At 43.9% G+C, this 26092-nt stretch overlaps 1 protein-coding gene across 2 annotated transcripts in view; it reads left to right on the top strand.

The window, feature by feature from the left end:
• The window catches only part of ERBB3 (erb-b2 receptor tyrosine kinase 3), a 249950-nt gene that overhangs the window by 146899 nt on the left and 76959 nt on the right, over positions 1-26092 (top strand). For both annotated transcript variants that reach the window (XM_086963900.1, XM_086963901.1), the window contains exons 4-7: positions 4861-4986; positions 7825-7890; positions 23237-23355; positions 25022-25163. In XM_086963900.1, coding sequence (XP_086820026.1) covers positions 4861-4986; positions 7825-7890; positions 23237-23355; positions 25022-25163 — 453 coding nt within the window. The remainder of the gene's footprint in view (positions 1-4860; positions 4987-7824; positions 7891-23236; positions 23356-25021; positions 25164-26092) is intronic.

Raw genomic sequence — 26092 nt, 5'->3', positions numbered from 1 at the left:
GATCTGATTGTGCCACTGTGTAGCGTACTGTGTAAGTTCCCACCATCAATTGAGAATGTAAGTTAAATGTGCTGTTTTTGCTAATACTTTTTTGGTTTTGCCTTAGTTAGATGCGGTGTGCTGGTGCAGTGTTCGCCCTTTTGAATAAATAGCAATAGCTAGGCGAGACCTAAAAACTGAAGCTCAAGTACATCCCATGTCTCATCACCATTGATACCTTACATGCAGAAACGAATAATCCTCAGTTTGAGAAAAATATCAAAGGCTTGGCAATTTTAATGCCCCAATCACTTTCTTATTTACAACTGGTGTTTTTTAAATCCAAGACGGCCGGCCAAACATTCATGCGCACGTAGAGTGTGCTTAACACTCCTCCCCATGGCCCCTGCTCTGGCCAGCCCTGCCCCTAGGAACGGAAAAATAAAATGATAATAACATTCTGTTATTATTTTATTTTTCCTCTTCACTGCTCTTAAAGCAGTGGTGCGACGCTCCTCTGCCGTCCCTGATAGTAGATCAAATATTTTAAAAAATACTGACAGGTAAGTAAGTCTAGATTTTCTTTGCCCATCTCCATACGTATGTACCTACGTGGTGCATACATCTTCAAAGTACATAGTGGAGTTAGGAATAGTAAATCAATACTCAACTGTATGCATGTACATGTTGATATATTGCCCCTTTATATTGTATCCTTTATATTCTTGTACCATAATATTCTGGGGGTTGACATTAAATCTTACAAAAGTATTAGTACTAACATTTCTTGGGATTTTGGTGTAACATATATAGATATCGAGGTAGGATATCTTAGGAAGTGTTTCTTGCTAGCTGGCATTCACCAAAAGACAGCAAAACGTTTTTGGAGGAGCTTAACACGCAGTTTTTAAGTTTATTTGGTAAAGTACCCCCACCCCAGCTCCGGTCCACACTAGGGAAAGGGAAGGACCCCATGCCTCAGAACGAGGGGACTGTAAATATACACACGGGGAGGGATCCCACAAAGGCCCTTTGGAGAACCATAACCATATTTTTTTCTAAAGGTCAGGTGCTCTGTACTTCACAATTTTGTGGTTTGTTGGATCTGTGATGTGATTGGAATTGCTCTCTTTCAGTGAGACTTTGGCATGTCAACTACAAAACATGTTGTTCTTACTCATTTCAAGTTTATCCACTTGAGAGCTTTCTCTGCAAGAATGCAGTCAGGGTTGGACTTTTACACCTGTTTGCTTTAGCACTCTTTTATCGCCTAGTTCTGTTTTCGAGCAGGGCAAAGGTTGGCCCTGGTGAGATTTGCTTTTGGGCCCCACCCATCTAACCCAGTTCCAAGAATTGGTTATTGTCTGTTTTATCAGCAGAGAGAGGCGATAGCAGCCCTGCATTCCGATTGGCCAATAAGATGTGACTCCTCAAGAACACCTCATGCTGTCGCGCCGTTCGAGTCAGAGACTCTGATTGATTGACCAACCTTCCTTTCTGATGCCAGAGACATTGAGGGGAGGGTAAGGCACGTTACCATGGGACCCCAGACATCTCCTGTGGGGGGCCTTGGATCTTGGGTTGAGAATGAGCTCACTCAGGCATTTCTTAGAGAGAAGCTTAACACACTCAAGAAGACTTTCTCACTTAGGGACTGATAATTGTGCAGTTGCCCCACACCAGGATGCATCTTCACTTTACTTGTTGATCACAAAACATCCCCATATGTCTTCCTGTCCACTTTTCTCTCACGCCCTAACAGTTTGTTTTTCAATTTCCTGTTATTGTTCAATCTGTTTCATCCCCAAAGGGTTACATGTTAGTCAGTATGACTCAGAACAGAAGAGGGCGGATCACCACTAACAAGGTGAGAGCTGTACTGTGTCAAGTTGGAGTTGTTTATCCAGTTGTCCTTTTTTACATTCTGGTAGCTGCAGTTTTGCTTTCCTTTGTTTATGGTCACGCTACAGATTATGTAGCTATTTGTTGCAGACAGCATTGTAGCCAGTACATAAACACTTACTTAGATGTGGCTTTGAGGGCTACCCCCTGCTCAATATTGTGTGCATGACTTTCTTGCTAGCTTACAATCACTGCTTTTTGTTTTTTGGCTTTCCTCTCTGTGCTTGTGTTTGTTGCTCCTTGCTTTTTGCTGCCGCACCAACACTATTCTAGCCCACGTTGAGTACAACATTCCACTGCTGACATCAGGGAACTATTTTTAGTTTTTCGAGTTTAACAGGAATTTCAATTTTTGCACTTATTGTTTGTCCTGCTCCTTCCTCTCTTTCACTCTCCCCTCCTCCCATTTGCCAGTTATCCTCAGATTTCTCCTGCACTGCCTCTGCATTGCTTGTTCTCTTTCCCTCCCTCTGCCAACACTGCCGCTGTTTAGTACCTCTTTCTCTGTTCTCTGTCTCTCTCTCTACTTCCTCCCCATCTGCCTCCCTTCACCTCCATAAATTCCCATACCTTTGCTCACCGCTGCAGATATTGACTTTGCCAATGCTTGTAAAATTGTGTTGCATGCTTTGACAAAGCCAGCATCGATGAGTGGCCATTCTGGAATGTTACTTCCTGTACTGCTGTGAAACAACATACCGATACAAAAGGGGATGATGGACGGAGCGTTTGAGCAAATCAAACACTCACCCCCAGTCAACTGAACTGGGTTTAATCCATCACCATTCTTTAGCTCACTCAGCCACCCCAGTTCAGACATGGCCATATGCAAATCAGTCTGACCCTGTGCCTCATGGGAACAGTCCAGCCCGAACTGCCAAGGCTGAAGACGGCTGGAATGCCAGAAACCGGTCCTCGGAAGCTTGTTTCCAGTACGGGGCAGGCATGGCTTGGCAGTTCGGGCTGGACTGTTGCCATGAGGCACAGGGTCAGACTGATTTGCATATGGCCATGTCTGAACTGGGGTGGCAGAGTGGGCTAAAGAACGGTGATGGATTAAACCCAGATCAGTTGACTGGGTGTGAGTGTTTAATTGGTTCAGATGCTCTGTCCATCACCACCCCCTTTTGTACCGCTTTATTCGCCATAAGGTGGCAGAGTATGCTCAGACGTGAGTCCCTTGCTCACTTTGCCACTGGATTCAAGCAAGCCGGGCTGAAGACGGCTGGAATGCCAGAAACCGGTCCTCTGGAGCTTGTTTCCGGTCCAGGGAAGGCATGGCTTGGCAGTTCGGGCTGGACTGTTCCCATGAGGCACAGGGTCAGACTGATTTGCATATGGCCATGTCTGAACTGGGGTGGCAGAGTGGGCTAAAGAACGGTGATGGATTAAACCCAGATCAGTTGACTGGGTGTGAGTGTTTGATTGGTTCAGATGCTCCGTCCATCACCACCCCCTTTTGTGAAACAACATACACCACCCCCTTCAATAGCACATACACCAGCAGTACAGATAGAATGGTTATGTCCTTTGGGTATGATAGCTATCCACAGTCCAAACAACAGAAGCTCGACTTAGTGCACAGGAGGACTCAACAATACAAATCATATGCAATGGACGTTGGTATATCGTTCTTTACATTGAATACTTTTGACATGTTACCTTACTATGTAGAAAGATGGAGGAAAAACTACAGGCCAGATGTGCGACCACTGAATTTTGCGACTCGCAAATTGCGACAAATTGCCAGTTGCAAAATTCAATGTAAAATAGTGTCTCAGACACAGTTTGCGATTCCCAATGGGGTTGCACATTGCAGGCCTCTTGAATCTTAATGAGGCTGACGCAATTTGCAACCCCATTGGGAATGGCTAGCACTCCCAGGGATGGTGGCCTGCTGGGGTCTGCAGACCACCATGTCTGGGACTGCTTTGCCAATATAGTATATATTTTTTAATGCATCCCGTTTTCCTTAAAGGAAAACAGGATGCATTTAAAAATGAAAAATGTAACTTTTCAATGCCCCAAATGCTTCTTTGCGACCGCAAAAAAAACGTCGTACATCTGGCCCGAAGTGCTGTAACATTTCCTGTCTTGATAAAGACGAGTTTGGTCATATTACGTGGACATTCTGTCATGCCTTTAATTTAACTTTTTAACTGTACCTCATGGAGTGCAGCCGTTCCCTTTTGTGGTCAAAGGGCTGATTTGGAAGTGTAGCGGTTTTCACTGCCTGGCACCTGGTTCTTGACAAATTATGCAGCACATTTTGCCACAGTATTACTGCATTATTTTCTCTGTTTAGGCTTGTTAACACTGCCTGAGCAAAGCTTCCACCTCATTAGTAACGTTTTAACACCTAAATATAGCACTTGGCAATTGAAAGGTGACCAGTCAACTTTTACAAAGGGGCCTCCACTGCGCGACAACACATGCTGCCACGTTTGGTGTGACTTTTGATCTGTTTGAGCTATAAATCATTTTTATGGGTAAAATATTCAAATAATGCAGCAGATGATAAACTATCTGGCATCTGCAAGTGCATAATTCTACAGAAAACATGGCAGCATCACTTAACTCAAGTGGTCCTGTGTCTACAGGTAATAAACTTGCTAATAAGGTGAAACCTTTGCCCCGACAGTGTTAACGTGTAAAAATGATAAAATAATGAAGTAATACTATCACAAAATATGCTGCATTATACCACATAACTTGCCTTTTCTTGCTACATCATTTTCTTAACCTTGCCGCATAAATTGTTGTGTGCCTGCTGCACAGTTCCAGTGGCCCAGCCAAGCATGCGAGCAGACAATACTCTCATCGCTCAGTGGGAGAGAGTATTGCTGGATAATGTTGCTGATCTCGGGGTTACTCTGGCCTACTTGCCACCTTGCCACCTCGGATGGAGTGAGGGTAACCCTGAGAGGGTCTCCCATAAGGCTGCCAATGGATGACCCCCATTCACTGTTTGTCCCACAGAGATTCTGGCTGGCGGCGTCAGCATCAAGAAGAATGCCATGCTGTGTCACGTGGACTCCGTGGACTGGAAGGACATCGTCCGCGACGAGAAGGCCGAGGTCCTCATCAAAGAAAACGGAAAGAACTGTGAGTACCCGCGGCGACCACAAGCCTAACACGGTCAGAACTCTGTTCAAATCACAGCTTTTTATTCATTTTCCAGGCTCCCTCCTCCTGCAGTCTCTTTACAAAGAGGGGCTGTAAAGTCTCAACTCCGACCGTAGTCTGTCTGTCCCCTACCTGCATTTTCTGCGTCCTCATTCTTACCATATTATGACCCTGGAGTGGCTAAAAAAAGTGGCATTTAGCACTAAAGGTGCCAGCACACCTGCATGTGTGTGCTGCGCACCAGACATTGATATTTGCTGAAAAGCCGAAATAAAGTATTTTGACTGACTGACTGATAGATATTTGCAGTTTTATATTACGCGAACTCGGCCCAAGGGCATGAGTGCGCTTTTTTATAAGAACCACGTGTTTTAGTTGGGAGCCGGAAGTTACAACAGTTTTTTAGTCACAGCTATGGTAATTTGGTCAGAATCAAAGAAAGTTGAGTTGAGGCCGGATTCGAACTTCTAGCTTCATGACTAATCACACACACACACACGTCAAGTTGACAAACAAATGCATTTTTTTTGTAAAAGTACCCTTGCTGCGGTTTCACTTTAATGGCGGCTGCACCATTTTTTTAGACATGGCTAATCTAAAGAAGGTGTTGCGGTCTCTATTAACTTGAAGCGCGTCATGAGGCACTTGTAAAGAACAACAAAAAAGTGAATAAATCGTTTTAAAAAACTGCGTTCAGCTCCGCAAATAAACCAAAGGCGTGCCGTGCTATTAGAAAGAAAAATAAAGCGTTAGGAGAGCGTGTCTTGCCTGCAACAACAGGCAGGTGAAAACAATTTAAGGAAATAGTGCCCAGAGGCCATATTTAAGGCCTACCTAGTAACAACACATGCATGAGGGCCTGTCCTTATGAGAGGCTACAAGATGAGACAATGCAGAACTAAGGAGGGACTACTAATCCTATTGACCAATGAAAAGCTACAGTTTACAAAGGACAAGGACACAAGCCAATGAAAAATAGGGGCGGAGAGTGGGCGGAACTTCAAGTCCTTACCTGAATACAGCATGCCTCACAGAGCAGCGCATACGCTGCCCAGGCTTGACCTAAAAATAAAATCAGGGTCCCTGAGGGAGTCACCAATGTCCTGAGGTGTTGTTACACCCCTTAAAAGACATCAGCTGCTTACAGCCTCCAAAGACAAGCTGGAAAGACACTTTGTGCAGTGATTTACAGCTTGTCTTTCCTGCAACTGAGTGATTGCGACTCATCACCTGGTGACCGGTTGATGGGAGCCAGACTCGTGTACTTACTGTGGCATCGTGTGAATTTGCAGGTCTACCCACGACTCTCATGCCTCCTCCTGTGCCCTTCCTGTGAGGTCTGTGCTGCAGCAGTTGAAACTTTGCCTATTGTCCTTTCTAAGTTTGGCGTTAACCTTTACGCAGGTCTTTAAGTGGGCCGGGTCTCACTGGCAGCTTTTTAAAGAGGGCCTTGCAATGGGTCTCTTTCGGGCTCTGTTTTGTGCTCTGCCACAGGTCCCTTAGTTCCGGACTGCAGTGACAGCAGGCACATCGATGTGCGCGTGCTCACACTGCTCACTACTCACTAGTGGAAAAGTTACGCCATGACGTCATGAAGGGGGAGCCTTGTAGGGGAAGGAAAAACCTTTAAAGAGAGTAATTTTCTCTTTGGATTTCCTTTCTCTTTTTGAAACTCAGGAGTAGCAACATTGTCATGGTGTCACCAGGGCTTTAAGTGGAAGTGCTTTCAATGTTATATACAAGCCATAGTTGCTGCTTATTTATCTTATGCAACTAACAACCATTGACAAATGCAATAGTCCTGACTTGTTGTAGGTATGATGTTACTTATTGTATCATATATCTGGATGCAACAACAGAAACAGCAAAATACAAGTCGGGCAGCACACTGTGCTAAGCACAGATTTTTAGCTATTTTTTCATCCCACTGAAAGCCCTGCCTTTACGCAAACACCTCAGTATTCGAGGACTGCCATTCAAATTAACTTGTTTTCCAATCATACTCCCGGCTGATGCCATCTTTGTAGGGATTCATCACTTATCAACGTTTTATGCAAGAAAGATAAAATAGGCAAAAAAAGATAACTTAATGGTGTTTTAATGTTTGAAAAAATGAAAACGAATACATATTTATTATAAATTAAATGTTTTAAACTTTTTTGAATTTATAAATCAATGTAACATTATTTTTTAATTAAAACGTAATGAAATTACTATTATTTGATGGAATACATCACTTTTTTATAATGATTATCACATCGTAAAATTATTTTAAAATGTTATTTGGGAATTCATTTTTTTAATTTAAACATCAGCAATATCATTTTAATAGAATATAATTGAATTAATTACAGATTTAATTAAAAATTAAATTAATAGTGCTGTAGCATTCTTTTATTTTGTTCTACATTTAAAATAAATATATAAAATTATTTTGCATCAACATTTAACATAAAAAATATTTTTCCACATTATTATAAAGTTTAATTGATGAGTTTTCATTTTCTCTGAACTTTATCATAGGGAGATCTCCACCCCAACTTTAACAATTGCAAATCATTTGATTTTATTTAACATTATTTCTTGTGAGGTTTTATTTTAAGTCCCTACCTCCATTATTTTCTGTGGGAGTGTATTTCTGTATAAGTGGCTGGCCATGTGCGGTGCTGGACTTACTCCGGTTCTGAGCTGGAGTAATCTATTGGTGTACAGTGTGATCTATTTTACTGATTATTTGTGTCTTTTACGTAATAAAAGGCCCATATCTCTCTGCTTTGTTTTTTGCAAAGTATGACCTTATTTCTTCCCGTTCACCAGGTTCTAAATGTCACCCATCGTGTACAAAGGGATGCTGGGGGCCTGGAGAGGACAACTGTCAGAAACGTAAGTAGCCTACCTCTCTATTAATCCATTGCATTTGATGCTTATGTAATTACGTTTGCACTGACCTCCAAGAGCCTGTTGGCCTCCTTGTTAACCTCATGTCCAATGGCCTTTAGGGCTTTCATCCCTTGCTATTTTACTGCCCCCAAATTAAGATTGCGGACTTCAGCTAAACCCACACACTGCAGCCCACAGCAGGGCACGTGTTCTCCTACTCAAACAGATGCGAATGCCGACCTGGTCAAAACATAGGGGCTTGCACCACCAGTGCGTCACTTTTAATATGGGAAAAAGTGGAGTACTGGCGATTCAAGGGACTTGTAAAGCAGCCTCATAGTGTCCTGGGAGAGGTGTTCATTCTGACTAAGAGATCAAATAACTCCTGAACAGTTCGGATCAAACCTGTACAAAAGGCAAACCCAGGTAAATGCAGCCGGCTATGAGCACATTGCCAATAAGAAGACTGGTCCATCCAAGATCTCGGTCAGTGTCATACTGTGACTGGCGGCTGTGCCAGGGTCTTATCGCGTGTCCTGCTGTTACTGGATGGTGAATACCACAGCTGCTATCTGTTTAAAAATAACTCATATTGGGCAACCCTGTCACTTCTGAAGTGTATTGGTAAGTCAGCCAACCCAGCAATGTTACTCCAAGAGGAGTTACTCCATAGCATTCTAAAGATTTTATGTGAATGTGGCAGCTATCCGGTCTCCACTGGGTGTAATATTGTGGCGTTGGTAGCACCAGTGTCTGTGTCAAGCTTCTGTCAGAAGCGTGTAACTAGGGACAGAAAAAGAATGAATATTGGTCAGAGAAAGCTGGCCAAGGTCACAAAGGGATTCAGAGTAGAAGAGAAAGAGCCAGTGAAGAAGCTCTGCAAAAACTAACAAAGAAGCTCAAAGCTCATGAAGAACCGGCAACAAGAAGCAATTGAGGATTATGAATAGCATTCAGCTCTCAAAGTTAACCCCAATGTGGATGTGGGTAAAAGTATCCAGCAGCTCCTCGCATTAGGCCTGAGCTGAATAAATGTCTAACTCACAATTGCTGTTATAGATACTGTGCACAAAATATCCACATATGGTTCATGCCTACAAGTGCCAGGTCTTTGGAACTGATAACTCCAGGGTGTTGTAAAAGGCAACCTAAAGCCAACAAGGTGGATGAAAAAAAAACACCACACAGGTTGGCAGCTGAACCAGTGAATCCTCACAATCAGAGGACATACCAGACAGAGATAGCAAGTGTGGAGAACTTAATGCACATTACACCAACTATAGATCCCAGCTCGGTTGTATGAATCTAGGAACCCTCCCATCGGCCTAAGGGGTTAAGAATCCTTTTGCTTTAAAGAACTCTCACCCACCAGGGGTTTCCTTCCTGTTCGCTGTGGAGCGGGGAGTGCTACAACCTATGAGATGCACAGGAGCACTTTGTTAGAGTTGGAAACTTGATGCTGGTCATTGGCGGTGTTTTTTAAAAGTACTGAAGTCAGTGTTTCATTTGAGCCGGTGGTTTCCGGTGATCAGCACCGGTACTTAATTGTCAACACCAGCACTAATGACATCCTCCACATTGTGGTTCTGTTTGTCTAATTTACAGACAAGCACAACAACAGTTGTTTGATAATTCTATATACATTGAAATGACCAATGCCTGCACTCAAGCCTTCCTTGTAGCTTTGGGGACCTGGAATTGTCTGAATTGTCACACTAGTAGGAGTGTGATGGCCAGTAGTTGTGTTGATACTGCCATTGGCAACGCAGGCAGGGGCAATGTGTGATGCAAGTTGCAGTGGCCTCCGACGAGGGCCCTGGCACTTCTTTTGGTACAAATTAGGTATTGTGAAGGCTGAGGCTCTGAACATGTTTATGCAGTTTTGCACAGTGCATACTATATTCTATGGTGTCTGAGCGCTTTACATAGTAACCATTATCAATGTTTACTGTTATGTACTTTTCAAAAATGGATTGAGTGAACTCAAAAATGTAGCACAGTTATTAGTAGCTACCTTAAGGTGTCCTTAATGGCAGGTTATGAATTAGTTGGAGGAGTGCTCTAACAACATGCACTTTGACAATCAAGTTGTGTGGACCTTCTGAAGAGAGGTTTGTGTGTTCCTGGTGGAATGTGTGACAAGCAGCTACTAACAGCAGTGTCCAGACTGTCATCTATGCAGTCAGCCGTTTACAACTTGCGTCAGTTGTTGCCCTGGCTCGTTTTTTATACAGACGAAAATGACGCTGAAAAAGTAGTCTTTCCGATTCTTTCTTAAATGTTTTTTCTGAAGGATTTGCTCTGATCTCACCTGGACAGAATTTCACACTGTGGGAGCCCTTCCTCAGAAGTTCTTTGTATTAGATTTCTTGACAATCGGTGTTTCAAGAAGGGGGACGTACCTCTCCATTAGAGTTTTTGCATGCCTTATTTCGAGTTGTCTTCATGATTTGCTTTGTGGATGATTCATGTAGGTTTGGACATACTCCTTGTCTCTATTGAAAACCACTTCAATTAAATCAGAATGGGTGAAATGTTGTCAAATTGCATCAAGCCTGTGGTCAGCTGAGTCGCTGATTTACGCTGGCTCCTAGTGGCGCCTGGTGTCTTTTTGGATCTCCCACCAAAAGAAAGTTACCAAAAGTAAACTTTGATTGTACTTGCAATTGTACTAATTGTGTGAAATTGGGGTCCAGGATGTACTATTCATTAGGTGTTCATGGTCTTAGTTGGAAATAAACACCTTTGGCTAGCGTGGTGTTATGTAATTGCAAGTGCAAGTGTCTGTCCAGTATGAAACCTAAGGATTTAGCACAGTCTGCAATTGAGGTACTTTGTTAAGTGTTGTTGTTTTAGCACCGGCCCTGTACTGTTGGGACGGGGATTAGTAAGAATTCTGTTTCTGCGGGTTCAGTTTCAGTTGGTGCAGAGTCATCAAGACTGGACCTCGTCCAAGTCATGGGGCACTTCTTCAGTATCTTGTGGAGAAGGGTTTTTCACATATAACTCAGTGTAGTCCTCATAGAAATAGCAAGAAATGCTCAAGAGATTTAGAGTGGAGGCTAGTGGCTCAACGTAAAGGTTTAGTAGTGCAGGCGAGAGTAGCGAGCCCTAAGGCATGACTTGATGGACCGTTGTTTTGTTGAAAAGAGAGTCCGCTGTTTTGATACATTAACAGTAATTTTCCAGGAATGGAGAAAACTATTTGAGGATTGTGTCATTATGACTTATTCCTTCTTTAAATATCTCTAGGAGAGACAAGTGATTAACCATGTGTGTTGAGGCAGCAAAAAGGTCGAGGAGAATGAGAAGGCAGGATTCAGCTTTTTGTAAAATGTGGTTGACAATATTGACTTTTTTTAAGGGTGCTGTTTCAGCTCTGTGACTGAAGATGATCTAATATGTAATTTTCAGCTGAGAACCCAAAAGTTCTGAAGTTATCAGCACTCTAGGTTATGGCATGTCCCATGAGAAATGTCAAATTACAGTTATCTATATCCATCGAGCATGACTTATTTTTACCGTTACGCAGATAGTGTGTGGTAGAAACGCAAACCCTACGTTTAACGATGCAATGAGCCCTGATCCTTACAGGTGTTCTCTCTTTACCTACGAGGAGGTCTCATGTGAATCATTTCTTGTGTGAGGAAGTCGTACAGAGTTGACTGAGATTGTAATTGTCTATGTACGTGGTTACGAGAGGTATAGTATAGTCATTCAGGTGTCCCCAGTGCAAGCTAAAGTCCATTGGGAAGATATGGCTGTAGGAACGGATCATGTTGTCAATGATCATTTCAAGTAGTTGTTCTGAAAAGATCAAGTTGTCTACGGGGGATGGTATACAATGTGGAGGAATGCAGGAGTTTGAGCTGTTACTTTGATCTCAGTGAATAGACATTGAAAGGTAAATAATTGATAAGGGAGATATCTTTGTGGGTGAGTGCCACTCGACCACATGTTCTTTGAGTTCTGTCCAGTCTAATACTGGGGTACCTGTGGGGTCAGCAGGTCTAAAGTACACTGAGATCTTTTAGCCAAATTTACATCAGAAAAAGCAGGCCAAGATTATTCATGGTCATAGCATCATCCATCTAGAGGCTATGGTTTGGGCCAACCTATGGTTCGGAAGAAGGTGTTTGAGGAAAGTTTTCACAGTCTTTAATGGATTAGGTGTGACTGTTTTTCTGTAAGTGAGTTGTTATGATTGTTGCCTTTGTCACGGGCGCTCAATTTTTTCCTGTTTTTGGTCTGGATGATAGGGATGGGTGAATCTTCTTGAGTGTCCATTCTGCTACTGTACAAATGCAATCTCTTTGTAGGTCTTCAAAGTCTTCTTCTTCGAGATTTGTAGCCGTTGTACTGGTGCGATGTTATTGGTTGCTTTGTGGTCTGGACTTAAAGACAGCATTGCTGCAGTGTCTAGTATAGTTGCATGTGGGGTATTGTTGCAGTGGATTTTTTTGTTGTTGTCAAAATTCTTTTTATTGAGCGTCATAAGTCAAAAATTGGACAACATGAATACAATAGGGCGTGAGTTAGAAAAAAAATCACTTAATGAGAGCCCAGCATCATACGTCCCAGAGTCCATGAAACCCTCTGTTGAAAATAAAGAGGAAGCCATTTTCCGAGCAACAGGCCTTGAGGGGAGTCCCTACGGCGCCAACATAAATTCAACAAACAACCCAAGAATAAAAATGTCCCCTCCATGTCCTCCCCCCACCCCTATTCCCCTCTCTGGTGGTGGTGAAGGCACACAATTAAGTAGTGGATAGGAACAGTGCTGCTATAAGGCAGAGTGGCAGACACGGGGCTCTGACCGCTTTTTAAGTCTAGTTACCTTAGCTCTTGCTCTACTTGAGGGTAGACAAAAGAACGCATTAGCGGGGGGCGTGGCTTGGACGGCAGTGCGAATGGCCGCCTAACCTCGAGCTCCGCAACTCGGGAGAACGACTTCGACAGTTCCCTGCTGACCCACCGTCCTAATAAGCAGCAAAAGCGGCGGACCTAATGCCTCATACCTTGCGGAGCCCTCCGGTGCCTTGATCTCTGCTCTTGGTGCACTTAGCGAGGACTTTTGCCACCTTTTAGAGCGCCCACGCGCCGACATCGGTACACCTCAAAATGGCGTCGCTCCGTCACGTCGGCAATGCCTGACGGTCTCCTCGGACTCTTTCACCCGGCGACAACTGGTCAAGACCAACACCACCGGGGATGTCAGCTGAACGCCAGATTTCCACACATGCCGGTAAGAAACAGTGGCAATAACGCGAACCCAGCAATGTGTTGCCAATCTCTGCCCTTCTCGCCTGACCCCAAGATGGCGGCCATCATCGGAAAACGTTCCGATCCTTAACTGATCCAATTAGCCACTAAAGCGTCTGAAGGAAGAAGCGGTTCTCCTCTAATTTCATGTAGAAGACCACCTGCCTGCATTCTGTGAGGCTTTCCTCGATCCTTGGGGGCCATAACTTTTAAGTCATATTGGAAATGAGCCCCTAGCCAGCACCTCACTCTGCTTCTAATATAAGCTGACTCACCTAATCCTTTTTACCAACTGTAACACCGGCGGCCTTGGATCAGGGGACAGCACACCTATAGACACAGAGCCAACCAGCTTGCCGGCACTAAGGGGTCATCTGATTAATCGTGCCCGCCTGGTTCTGAATGAGTCTTCTTGTGGAATCTACCTGGCCGACTCACCCGCTGGTGTTGGCTCTCACTGCTTGCTACGCAGCCCCAGCCTGTATTCAATTCCCTGTCTGAGCCCACCGACAACAACCCCCGACAAAATTTCTAGACAAGGTAGCTAGAAAATTCTTCTCAGACCTCACACCCAAAATGGCGGGCAGAGATGAAAAGACAAATTCTAAGAAGGTGAAACCAGAGCCGCAAATTTCTGACTCCCCCATTAAGAGCAAACCAGACATGGCGGCCACGATGGAAATGATTTTGAAAAAGTTAGGAGACCTCACAGTTATCTCCAAATCCACTAAGGCGAATACTGACGCTATGCAGCTTGAACTAACGGCTATCAGAGCTGATATGAATGACCTAAAATCCGGGCTGAACACAGCGGAACAGCGCATCAGCGACGTGGAGGACCTCTCACGTCAATCAGCGGCTAGAATACAGCGCCTTGAAAGCATCACTGACACCCTCAGGCGCCAGCATGCTGAGTTGGAAGACCGCAACAGGCGAGGGAACATTAGAATTTTTGGCATTCCCGAAAACGCAGAAAAAGATGCGGACTCTTGCGTGACTTTCCTGGAAGCATGGATCCCCATGATCACCGGCATTGCTTTCCCGCATGGTCTGGAGCTGGATCGCGCGCATAGAATCCCCACATTCGTTACTAACCGCGAGAAGGGTCCCAGACCAATGATATGCAAACCACTCAGATATCAGCATGTCGAATTGATCCTACAATACGCAAGGAAGCAGCACTCCATCGTGTGGGAAGGTCAGAGGATCATTTTTACACAGGACTACTCCAAGGACACAGTGGAGGTTCGCAAGGGATTCCTGGAACTCCGCGCCAAGCTCAGATCCAAGAGCATACCCTACTCCTTTGCAGGTCCAGCCAAGTTCAGAATCACAATAAACGGCCGCCCAAAATTCTTCACAGACCCGAAAGATCTGGAAAACTACCTGCAAAATGGCCCACCGCAGGAAATGGACCAATCGAATGGCCCTTCTAACAAAAGGAAGACCACGTGACTATCCTGACAAAGTACAGGTCTATCGGATCGCTATCCTTTCCAGGTCACACCACTGTATGCTTGTAGTTTTGTGATAGATGCCTCCTATAGTTGCTTGCTAGTCCGCCCACTCGCTGTTACCAAGCATATATCCTATTTTCCCACTATCGAATTACCGCTTCAAAGCATACTATCAATGCTGTTAGATAAGTGACGATTCATGATCTCCTTTGGTTGGCAACAGTATTGGTGTTTGCTTGCATAATGTCGAGCAGGTTCTACTCTCACACTTAGACTCTATTACACAACGCAAATAGTCGCTACTAATCTGTCATTATTGTTAATATATGTTTCTGTGCACATATACTGCCCTTATTACAGGGAGCTCAATCCGATATAACGATTCAAGTTTTCTTGACACAACATTTAGCTGGTTCTAACCTTTCTACTGTTCTCGTCTGCACGTTGCAGTCAGTTACTCCTAGTTTATTACAGCATATTAATGCGCACGAACACTATCAATACGCACGTATTATTGCTGCAGTAATTATTACCCGCTGCCACACTTAGTCTGGACATCTAAATCCTCTTACGTTTTAACTTTGGAACTAATGTATATCGTTTGCTAATGTTTAATAACTCCTGTTTTGCCTAGCTGGGTACTGTCGTCGTACTCCCTACGTACGTATTGGGGGGGGGGGGGGGGGGGGGATTGGGAGGGCTTGCATGGGGATTGGGAAAAAGAGAGAGTTTACAGCAGATAATAATTGTTGGTACTTTATAGCATTGTATATCTTTTTGTGTTATTTTTTGTCCCTTTTTCTGTCCGTTTCATTCAGCTACAACACAAGGTCGCTAGTTCTATCCATAGCCATATCGCTAGCTCTGTTCACTTGTTATTGCATTAGCACACAGGCTTCCACGGGGATGTTTGACTCATTGTTCTGCCCCCTACCAGATCACCACTTAGCGATAACCTTGCCCGCTAATGTCTAACACTAAGTCAATAGCAGATGACCTCAACATAGTTTTGTTGAATGTTAAGGGTCTTAACCACCCTGTGAAAAGGAGGAAAGTGTTTGACTACATCGCCAAAACTAAGGGGGATATTATCCTCCTACAGGAAACTAAACTATCGGAAGAGGACACACGTTTCTTAAACATCCATTGGTCTTCCCATATTCTGTCATCCCCTGCACCGCACAAGAAAGGAGGTCTAATTACCTTGATATCAAAGAAGTCAAACATAACACTGGTTTCACACACTCATGACACGGAGGGAAGGGTTCTGGTGGCCCATCTGCGCAGAGAAGATGACCCAATTCACGTAGTGAACATTTATGGCCCCAACTCGGACGACCCCGGGTTTTGGGACTCCGTTTCCCGCTCGATGGAGCATATTCCTCAGGACGACCTTCTCATTGTGGGAGGCGATTTTAATCTTCCTCTAGACCCCTTACTAGACAGGCAGTCCAAATGCGCTTTTCACCCATCACGCTCACATGAGGCACTCCTGCGACTATGCGAAAGGTACTGCCTTAAAGACTCATGGCGTCTCCAAAACCCTGATGGGAGAGACTTCACCTTTCACTCCACTCCCCACAACTCCTACTCGCGTATTGACTTTATCCTAATATCCTCTAATTTCATGTAGAAGACCACCTGCCTGCATTCTGTGAGGCTTTCCTCGATCCTTGGGGGCCATAACTTTTAAGTCATATTGGAAATGAGCCCCTAGCCAGCACCTCACTCTGCTTCTAATATAAGCTGACTCACCTAATCCTTTTTACCAACTGTAACACCGGCGGCCTTGGATCAGGGGACAGCACACCTATAGACACAGAGCCAACCAGCTTGCCGGCACTAAGGGGTCATCTGATTAATCGTGCCCGCCTGGTTCTGAATGAGTCTTCTTGTGGAATCTACCTGGCCGACTCACCCGCTGGTGTTGGCTCTCACTGCTTGCTACGCAGCCCCAGCCTGTATTCAATTCCCTGTCTGAGCCCACCGACAACAACCCCCGACAAAATTTCTAGACAAGGTAGCTAGAAAATTCCATAGCCCAGAAGGTTTACTTGTAGATGGCTTCTCACTTAATAGGTCCTAAGAGCTCAATATTTCCCGTAACCAAGACTCCTTGGAGTCGAAACGCGTTGTCCCTGTTTGTCAATAATATATATATATTTTTTAATGTTTTTTAGGTGATCCCACTAAGTTCTGTGTTTCACTTCTGTACTGATTCCTAGCACCTGTCAAGGCCCATTGTCTTATTTAGTTAGATTCGGATCTCTTTCCTGTACTTTCCGATTTTTCCCAAGTCTGCGGGCACTGTGCAGGTGAAAATCCATGATATCGCCTCTAAACAGGTCCTAACCTCTTGCCATAGGAACATTGGCTTTAAGAGTGTCTAACATTGTTGTAGTAAAACAGGGCAGCAACATACACTACATGGGGGAACATCCTTTACAACGAAACTCTAACAAAGCGGGACCATTACAACGCAGGTTTTACAACGAAAGTCGTTACAACAACTTTCACTGGAGGGCGCTCTAGGATAGGGAATAGTTTAATTTACTAAATGTTGGAATAGTAAATTAACTTATTCACTATCCAGCGCCCCCCCAACGCAAGTCGTTGTAACGACTTGCGTTGTAAAACCTGCGTTGTAACGGTACGCGTGGTAATACCACGTGTTGTACCGTCATACATCCACATATATGGTGTGACAGGGACTCAGCTCTACATTTGCATAGCTAGCATTTGATTATCTGCTATATGCATTTCCATCCTGGGATGAGTTCCTTGTTTGGAAATTGTACTATCCTGGCCCATTGGATGTGTTTCAGGCATTTCTTGCCCAGTGTACTATTCAAATATGACAGCACAAGGTTTGATTCGTAGGAGGAAATTAGGCTAGGTAATTCTCCCTTTTCCTTCTGTCTGGCTATGTCTTCCGCTCTTGAGAGCTGAAAAATGTGTTTATTTCGAGCTTTCTTTATTGCCAAGTAACTCACTTCTTCCAGCGACCACTTGGTTATTGCTAAGTTCAGTATGGACACTGCCATTTGCATGTAACTGTTCCTGGCGTTCGCTTCCCTTCAAAAATTGATTCAATATTTTCTTTTAGAGATCCTGTGCGCACTTTGAGTATCTTAGAATAATATTTTGCGAGGGTGCTCATGTATTCATACATTTGTTGAACCAGTCCGAATTACACCCGGGTCCAACGGTTGCTTGTGTACATTGGTAACTTAAAGACAACTTTTGTAGCCCTGGCACTGTGATTTTTCTAGTGCAAAGTCCATCTGCCTTGGGAAAGCTTGCTGAGCGTATCCAGCAACAGCTAACAACTTACATTTGATTACTCTTGTGATTGGGATCGTCGTGGAGCTGCATACTTTCTCCTGTAATTTGCATAGTGTGTAAGTGGTGCTTGTGTTTTGGCTTTTATCTTGGCCTGGTGTGCCTTTGCTTTCCCTGTGTTGCATGACCATGCGCCTCAATAATTGCAGGTTCTTACAGCTGCTATCATACGGTTTCCGTGCCTCAATCTAAGAAGAATTTTTCTTACGTATTGCCTAAGGACTACCACTACTCAGCGCCGGGACGCCCCTTAGCTGGGGCAGCTGTGCGCTCAAACAAACCATTAACATAACATAACATAACATAACATAACATAACTTTGGCCTTACTTACATTAGCTGCTAGATTATAGGCCTCATTATATGAATTCAGGGAGTCCAGGCCTCTTTGTAAGCCTATTGATTTTTGAAGCACACGCAATCATGTAACACAATGAGTACAGAAATGTAAAAGGACAAGCAAGAACGAGCATTGTTTTGAATAGTCCCTAAGCACAAGGTTTGGTCAATTGGGCTTGCAACAAGTACAGTTTTCATTGAAATTGTAATTTATGCTACAAATCTTGATATTTGTATTACTTCCAGCCCAGAGGAAGTTGTAACGCTATACCCTGTAACGACGAAAAGCGTTGGCTTGAAAGGGTGGAAGACCCAGTTACATTAAAGAAGAAACAAAAAAGCTCAACATACCACTTGCTTGTTCTTTTACATTTCTGTACATATGTTATATGATTGCATGTGCTTCAAAAATGTGTAAACAATGTGTTCAATCTTGATTGAGTTTGGGGAAGTAGTGTGTTTTTTCCCCTTTTTGGATGCACCGCAGGGAATTGGAAACTACTTTTTTTGATACTAAGGTGTGAAAACTGTAGGAGCTCTCTTCGGGTTCACGCCGGAACTTCAATTTCGAACTAAGCACCATTAATCAAATAGACTTCGAGATTTTGAACTTGTGAATATATCTGTAGCACCCGCTTGGTATTCTCCAGGATACACAGTGCCCTGATGAAGGGTCCCCGACCCGAAATGCATTGGGATGCTTGATACAAAGTGTTAAGCATATGTGATACCAAGAAGATATTGACATGATGCACAGTCATATATGAGAATTATCATTGTGATGTTACAACATGCAATAAAAAAGATATTCTTTCGAACAAAGTAAAGATGAACTTTTGTGGACCTCATTTTTAATTGGAGCAAGGTTACTCTAACTTATTGGGAGTGCAACAGGGGGACACTAAGAAAGTCAAACCCAGTGCTTTATTTTGTGTTATTAAAACTATAGGAGTACCTGATTACTCTCAACACTCAATTGAGTGAATTCTCTTTGTAAGCCTACTCTGGTATGATCAATGTTTACCAGGTTGTCCGCATACTGGTGTAGATGCAATCCTTAAGCTCTTATTTTGGGGGTAACCACTGTAGCTCCTTGAAGGGCTTTGCCTAGCTCTGCTGTGTAAAGGTTAGAAAGTGTCGGGGCAAGGACGCAGCCCTGTTTCAGGCCCTGATCTGTGTACAGCCATTTGCAGACTGCGTCCCCAGTCAGTTTTATCCTCACCCAGGTGTTACTATATAGTGAGATAATAAACTTCAGGAGGTTATCTGGGATATTCCAGCTCTTCATTTATTTCCACAGCTTATTTCTGGCGACACAATCAAATGCCGCTGAATAGTCCACAAAGCAGGCAAACACTGGCAGGGTGTTTTTGGTATTCACCTGCAGGGTCCAAGTATGATAATGTTACTGTGTTATCAATCGTTGAGCCATCCTTTCGAAACCCTCTTTGGTAGAATGTCATTTTCCTTGATACAGTCATTTAACTCATTTAAAATAGTGCTGCTGTGAGCTTTACCTTCTATGTCCAACACAGTGTTTAGCCTGTAGTTCTTTGAATCCATTTTGTCACCTTTCTTGTATATCCGTTGCAACATGGAGCCTCGCCCAGAATCCGATACATCGGTTTTTGCCCTGCCTTCCATATATAGAGTAGATAATGTCTCTGCCCAGTATGCCGGGCCGTCTTTGAGAATTCCACCTGGGAGTCTGCTCACTGGGTGAGTTGTAAGGCTTATTTCAGGTTGTCCTTACAGGCTGTTTGGTTGAGGGCACAGTCATCCGTTGGGTTTGCCATTTGGACCCTTGGATCGCTTGGGTTTTGGGGCTATGGAGGTGCAAAAGCATCGCTGAAATCCGATTCCGACTCTTCGCTATTATCCTTTAATGGAAAAATCTGGGCGGACAAAGAGTGTTTCTGCATTTAGTAAGATTTGGGGGCATATTATCAAGGGGGTTTATCTCCGCTTTTTTGGCTTTAAAAGCCAAGAAAGCGGAGATAAAATTATCTCCCTATTACCAAGCTGTCGCTAACACCAGTTAGTGACAGCTAAAAGGAGATAGCGACCATCTTGGGCCCCACTTTGCATGTCAGTGATATTTATCACTAATGACATGCAAAGTGGGCGTGCCAAGATGTTAGCGACTGGAAACAGTCCCTAACATCGCTATCTCCTATTACCAACTTTTGGAGATATTTGCGCTAAGCGCGAATATCTCCAAAAGCTAACATCTGCTCTGAGCAGTTCTTAGCCATGTTATCTAATGGGAGGTGGATAACATGGCTAAGAGCATTTGCTCGATAATGCATGAATATCGCTGACTTTTCAGCGATATTCATGCATTGCGGCCGTTTTTTATCGCATTTGCGATAAACCTTGCTAATAGCAAGGTTTATCTGCGATAAAAATCGCCGACAAAAATTATCGCTAGTTGTTGGTAATATGCCCCTTGGTTTCGTTCAATAAGTTAAAAGGCATCATTGTTATTATGTCATCGCGGTATTAGTGTATATGTGGGTGATGTTAATTCACGTGTCCGGTGTTGTTTTATTACATTTCTGCCGTTCCCAATCATCCGTGCTTACTTTGAGCGGATGGCTGCTGGTAAAAAGCATCGACTTTAATGTTTGTGCACAGGGACAATTTGACCCAGAGCTGGGAAGAGAGAGAGAGAGAGGCCTAAAGGGGAGATCGAAGGAGAAACACTGAAAACATTAACAAAAGTCGAAAGCAGACATGAACACGAACCTGCAAGGAGGCAAGAAACGTAGGGTGGTGGAAGAAGGAGGCGAGAGGTGAAATCAAAACTAGACAGACAGTATTTAGCAACCCATGGCATTTAGCAGCGTCGGTGACGGGCGTTTAAGAGATATTCTTATTAACAGATCAAGCACCGCCTGGGCTCAACACACAATAATAATGTAATTGGCTGTGGTAAACACCTTTGCATTTTTTTTGTTTGATTTGCGTTCCTAGCCTGTAAACAAACATCTCAGGCCAAAGACAGGGGGGGCCTTCTGACTCTTAAAGTGTGGATGTGATGTGATTGTCCGCTAGGCAAGTGCGCCCTCTTGTGGTGAAGGAAAGGATGCATTTCTCCTTCAGCCTTCAGACAGAACATTTCTTCCGTGGTGTATCCGAAGCAAACTGCAAGACATCCACAGAGAGTTCACGCACAGACCTTCCCGCACATTTCGGCGAAGGTTCGCCTGTTCCTCACTTCATGGGTTCCCTACGTTCAGCAGTTCCGCTTTCCTCTACGTCACTGAGAGAACACTTGTTGTGACTAGTGCTTCGCTTAGTCTCATCACTGCCGTGCACACCTCATTTATTAGAGTCTCAGCTTTCCTCCTATTGCTGCTTTCTTTACTTCAGTTGGATCTTACTTACTCGTCCGGCCCACTGCCTCCTGCACTGCTACAGAGGCTCATTTCCATTTCCATCGCTTCTTCCAACTCACTTATTTAATCATTACTGCCTTCCACACTGCAGAGGAGGCTCACTTGTCCCCTCACACACTTTAATGGCAGCCCTTGCACTCCTCACTGCGTGCCTCACGCATTTCGCTGGAGACTCACAATGTAATGCCCCAGTTACTTTCCGGTAATCTTCATTACTTCGAGTATAGTCTTCCTCGCCACATAAGTAACGAAGTGAGTTTCAGCTCCACACCAGAACCTTCCAAAGCAAAAGTTAGCCTCCCATCCCCTCCCAATATGGCCGACCCCTATCACCCCGGACCTCTATAAGAGGAGGGCCGGCCCAACCCTCAGCCTGTTTTTTAAGTTCTGCGCTGCAGATTCTCCAGAGCATGTTTAAGGTAAGTGGTTCCTGCTGTAGCTGGAACTGGGGTCCCTGGTTGGTGACCCTGCTCTAGCAGGCCCTAGGTCTCTGGGAACATCCTCCTCCTTCCCCCGGTGTCAGGTCTAGGCCTGTTAGGCTCTGCTTTAGTGAGCCCAGGGTGTACAGGAGGACGAACGGGGAGGTCTGGGGCTCTTCCTAGCAGCCTTGTTTTTCCTCTCCCCTTGTCCGTGTGGGCACTGTGTTTTGGTTTATGCTTGTGCCCGGGCCGCCGCCCCGGGGTGCTCCTACTGTTGGCGCTCTGACGCCCCCGGTCTCCCATTGCTGGGGCTGCTTGGGGCTTTTGTGTGAGTGAGCTCCCCACTTTGGAGGGTTCTAGTGGGGAGCTGGCGCTCACTTCATTAATCATGTGGCGAGGAAGACTTACGAGGAGGTAATAACAAGTTTACAGATATCGCTGTTGTTTCTTCATAGAATCTCCCTGCATGCAGTCCACATTGTGACTGCTATATTTATCCACATTCATGTTGTGTGGGCCCTTTAATTGCAGCTTTGTTGATTTGAAATAATGTTTAGTGTTTGCTTATGCTTCTTTGTCCCTTATTTAGACAAAATATCATCCTTTTACGAAGACCTAAAAATACTCTATCTTACACGAGAAAAAAAGAAAGCTTTTGAAATATTTTCCAAACCTCTTAATATATGACATAAGCTTTTTCTCGTAAAGAATATTCTCACAGAAAATGCAATACAAATGTATGAAAAGTAGGTAATATTTTGAAAAAGAAATTGTTAGCCCTTTTTAACAGAATATTTGAAGTACTTTCATCGCAAAATGTGATAACATATTTCTACCCTGAGTTCGCTCTTTGCTGTGTTTTCTTCAAGACTGCTTGTTGCCTGTGTCTTTTTACATTGATTAAATTAATGTTATAAGAATTTCCTAATTTGTTTGACGTATTTAAATTAATCAAATTGCGATTTCAACTGAATAAATCAATTATTCTTATTGATTCATATTATCTGATTGTGAGGGAAGCCAACAGCACAACAGAATTTTCTATTTTTCCATTTCTAAATGTATCTTTTGTTCCTTATTCCTCTGGTTATATTTACCTTATTTTTGTTTCTTCCATCCTCTCTTACCAGTGACAAAAACCATCTGTGCTGAGCAGTGTAATGGCCGATGTTTTGGTACGAACCCCAACGAATGCTGCCATGACGAGTGCGCAGGGGGCTGTACTGGACCTCGCGAGACCAATTGCTTTGTACGTACCAAGCGTCCGCCTGGATGAGAGGTGTGAAGGAGAGTTTGTCAGTGCACGGGGGTGGCATTATGTCTTCCCCAAAGAACCCTACTAGGGTAGGCAAACGCTTTTCACAAAGCGCCAAAGACCAAAACATGACCAGCTGCCGTTTGCGGCCCTGGTGTGTTTTGCTCTCTTTTTTTAGGTTGAAATGTGTCTTTGCCTCACAAATTGAGGTGAGAATGCGTTTCATACTAACATAAAGCACCAAATTGCTTTTTGCATAATTTTGCATAATTCCTCCAAAATTTAGCATAATTACGCAAATGTAAATTATGCAGATTTCACACTCCCCTAATTTACACCAGAAGTTCAAGTCAAACAGGTCTAGACAACCAAATATAGGCAAAAGTCACAAACATATAAATTCCTAGGTCATAGGATAGAACAAAAAGACACGGAAGGCAAGGTATTTTTGTAAAAATAAATGTTTGTTATGAACAGGCTTTAATAAATTATGATCACGCGCAGTGATCAAACAGTCGGCTAAAGTCTGATGGCAGCTGTCGATACCAATACTGGCAGACTGTGGCTCCCAGGGAAACAGTGTTTTTTATGCACCAGGAGTGCTATGGGCCTTGGCAATTGTCTTAACCAGGCAGGTTTATGGGCACTGGGTCCTGAGACACTCCAGTATTACAATCCTAAACGAGATCTGAGGATTGGTTCGGTTAGCTCAGTTGAGATCAGAGTATGGGCCTTACAGTCGGGTGCGAGGTAGTGGGTCACAGGTCCCCAGTGGTTAATTTAAAAAAATAAGAAATGGGCTCTTGTCAAGCAGCAGCTTGCACCAGCCCATTTCTTCTGTTAGCGCTGCCTAAAACAGAAGCAACTACTAACCATGAAAGTGGAGAGATGGATGTGACGTAATAGAACTAGATTAGAGTCTCGGCGTTTGCTCAACATCCTGTGATTCTGTGCAAATCACTTAATATCCCCGTAAATTAATGTGTCCTTACCTGTTGCTCATGAAAAAGCACAGGTGTTGATGATTAAGTGCCAGTGCTAAGCACTGGAAACCAGTGGCTCCAATTAAGCACTGCCCCTTCCCTGAGGGTAGACATGAGATGTGAGGTGGATTAAGTGCCCCCCTGACAGTTAGTTACCCCGGGCACCTCCTACCTTGGCCGGAAGCATCTATTTTTCCCTTCTTCCTGTTGGCAAAAACCAACACGAAGAAGAAGTGAAGGCACCATTACCTGATTAAACAAATGTGTTCTTTATCAAAAGTTTAAAGGCAAAATGAATACCAGCCCATGATAACAGCCACTCAGAAGGACCCAACATTCTTGAGTTGAAAGGGTAACTAACACCTTATTTAGGGATCGGCAAAATTATAATGCCATCAGTGTAAATGGGCAAAAGTGGATTGTTTTGCAATAATCCATAAGAAGAGTGGCAAGCCCAAAGGTCTTCTAAAGGCAACTCTTTACTTGTGAGGTCTGCTTATTGTTGGGATTAGGGCCATTTCAGGACGGTCTTGGTGTTGTAGCTGGAGATAGGGTTGTGGTATGTCATAAATGAAGTGGAAGTGTGGTTGGGGTCGCTTCTAGAGTGTCCACCAGGGACATCCTTTTTCTACTGCTTCTCTTCACCAACATGTTCTGCTTCTGTCTTCTCTCTGCAGGCCTGCCGGCACTTCAACGACAGCGGTGCCTGCGTGCCCATCTGCCCCCCGCCACTCATCTACAACAAGTTGACCTTTCAGCTGGAGGCCAACCCTGACGCCAAGTACCAGTACGGAAGCTTCTGTGTCAAAAAATGCCCTCGTACGTATGTGTGATAGGCGCAAGCGGTGGGGAGGGCAGAAGGACTTAGGAAGGACAGGAGGAAGCTGGTGAATTGGGTGGTGATGTCAACTTTTGGAAAACTTTTTTGAAACCCTTTTTGCTCAAGGCTTGGGAGGCATAAAGGCACAAAATATTCTGAAAGGGGACACTGGTGTAGAGAAATCAAATTCTCTTGGCTTTGTCCCACTGAAAAAGTTTGTAACCCTTTCAAAAACGCTCTTTTGTCAGAGGTGTTGACAGACATTGTACAACAGGTCTTTGTTTTATTGTGGCTACCTGGTGGCAGCATAGCAAGGTAAAAATAACAGTAAATGGCGACTTCCATTTTATGAAATGTCAGATTCTCCTTTTTCAAAGATTTCTCCTTTGTGGCAGATAAGAGCTCAGTACCGAACCTGTGCTCATGGACATGAAGGGAGTTGTCTGGGTTTGCTCTTTGTTGGTCACCCCTGTTTTAGGAAGGGCTCCTAGTCTGTGGTCAGTGGCATTCAGGGGGAGGGAAATCAATCAGAGGCAACTTACTCCATCCGAAGTGTGAAACCAATGACCTGCAATATTGCCAGTGAGTGTTGCTTCATGAGGGCTATTTGTAAAATCCAAAGGATTTGACATTAACATTGTGAGCTGATACGCTCCATAAAAGAGGCTCCTAGACTTGCCAAGCTTGAAAAAACTATCCTCATAAGTAATTTTGTGATTTTTTTTAAATTTCACTTTACACTGGTTAAGCAAATGCCCGAGATCATGCTACGATACAAGTTCTCATAATTACTTGAGGTTGGCAGCAGAAATTTAGCACGAGCACACACGAACAACATATTCAACCAGAATGCGAGCAGCTGCTGTTTGCATCCCTGGTGTTTTTTGCCCTGTTTTTTAACAGCAAAAGACGTTCTTGCACATTTTAG

Source organism: Lissotriton vulgaris, chromosome 1_1 (assembly GCF_964263255.1).
Source record: "Lissotriton vulgaris chromosome 1_1, aLisVul1.2, whole genome shotgun sequence".
Taxonomy (NCBI): Eukaryota; Metazoa; Chordata; class Amphibia; order Caudata; family Salamandridae; genus Lissotriton; species Lissotriton vulgaris.
This window is presented reverse-complemented; position numbering and strand designations above follow the sequence as displayed.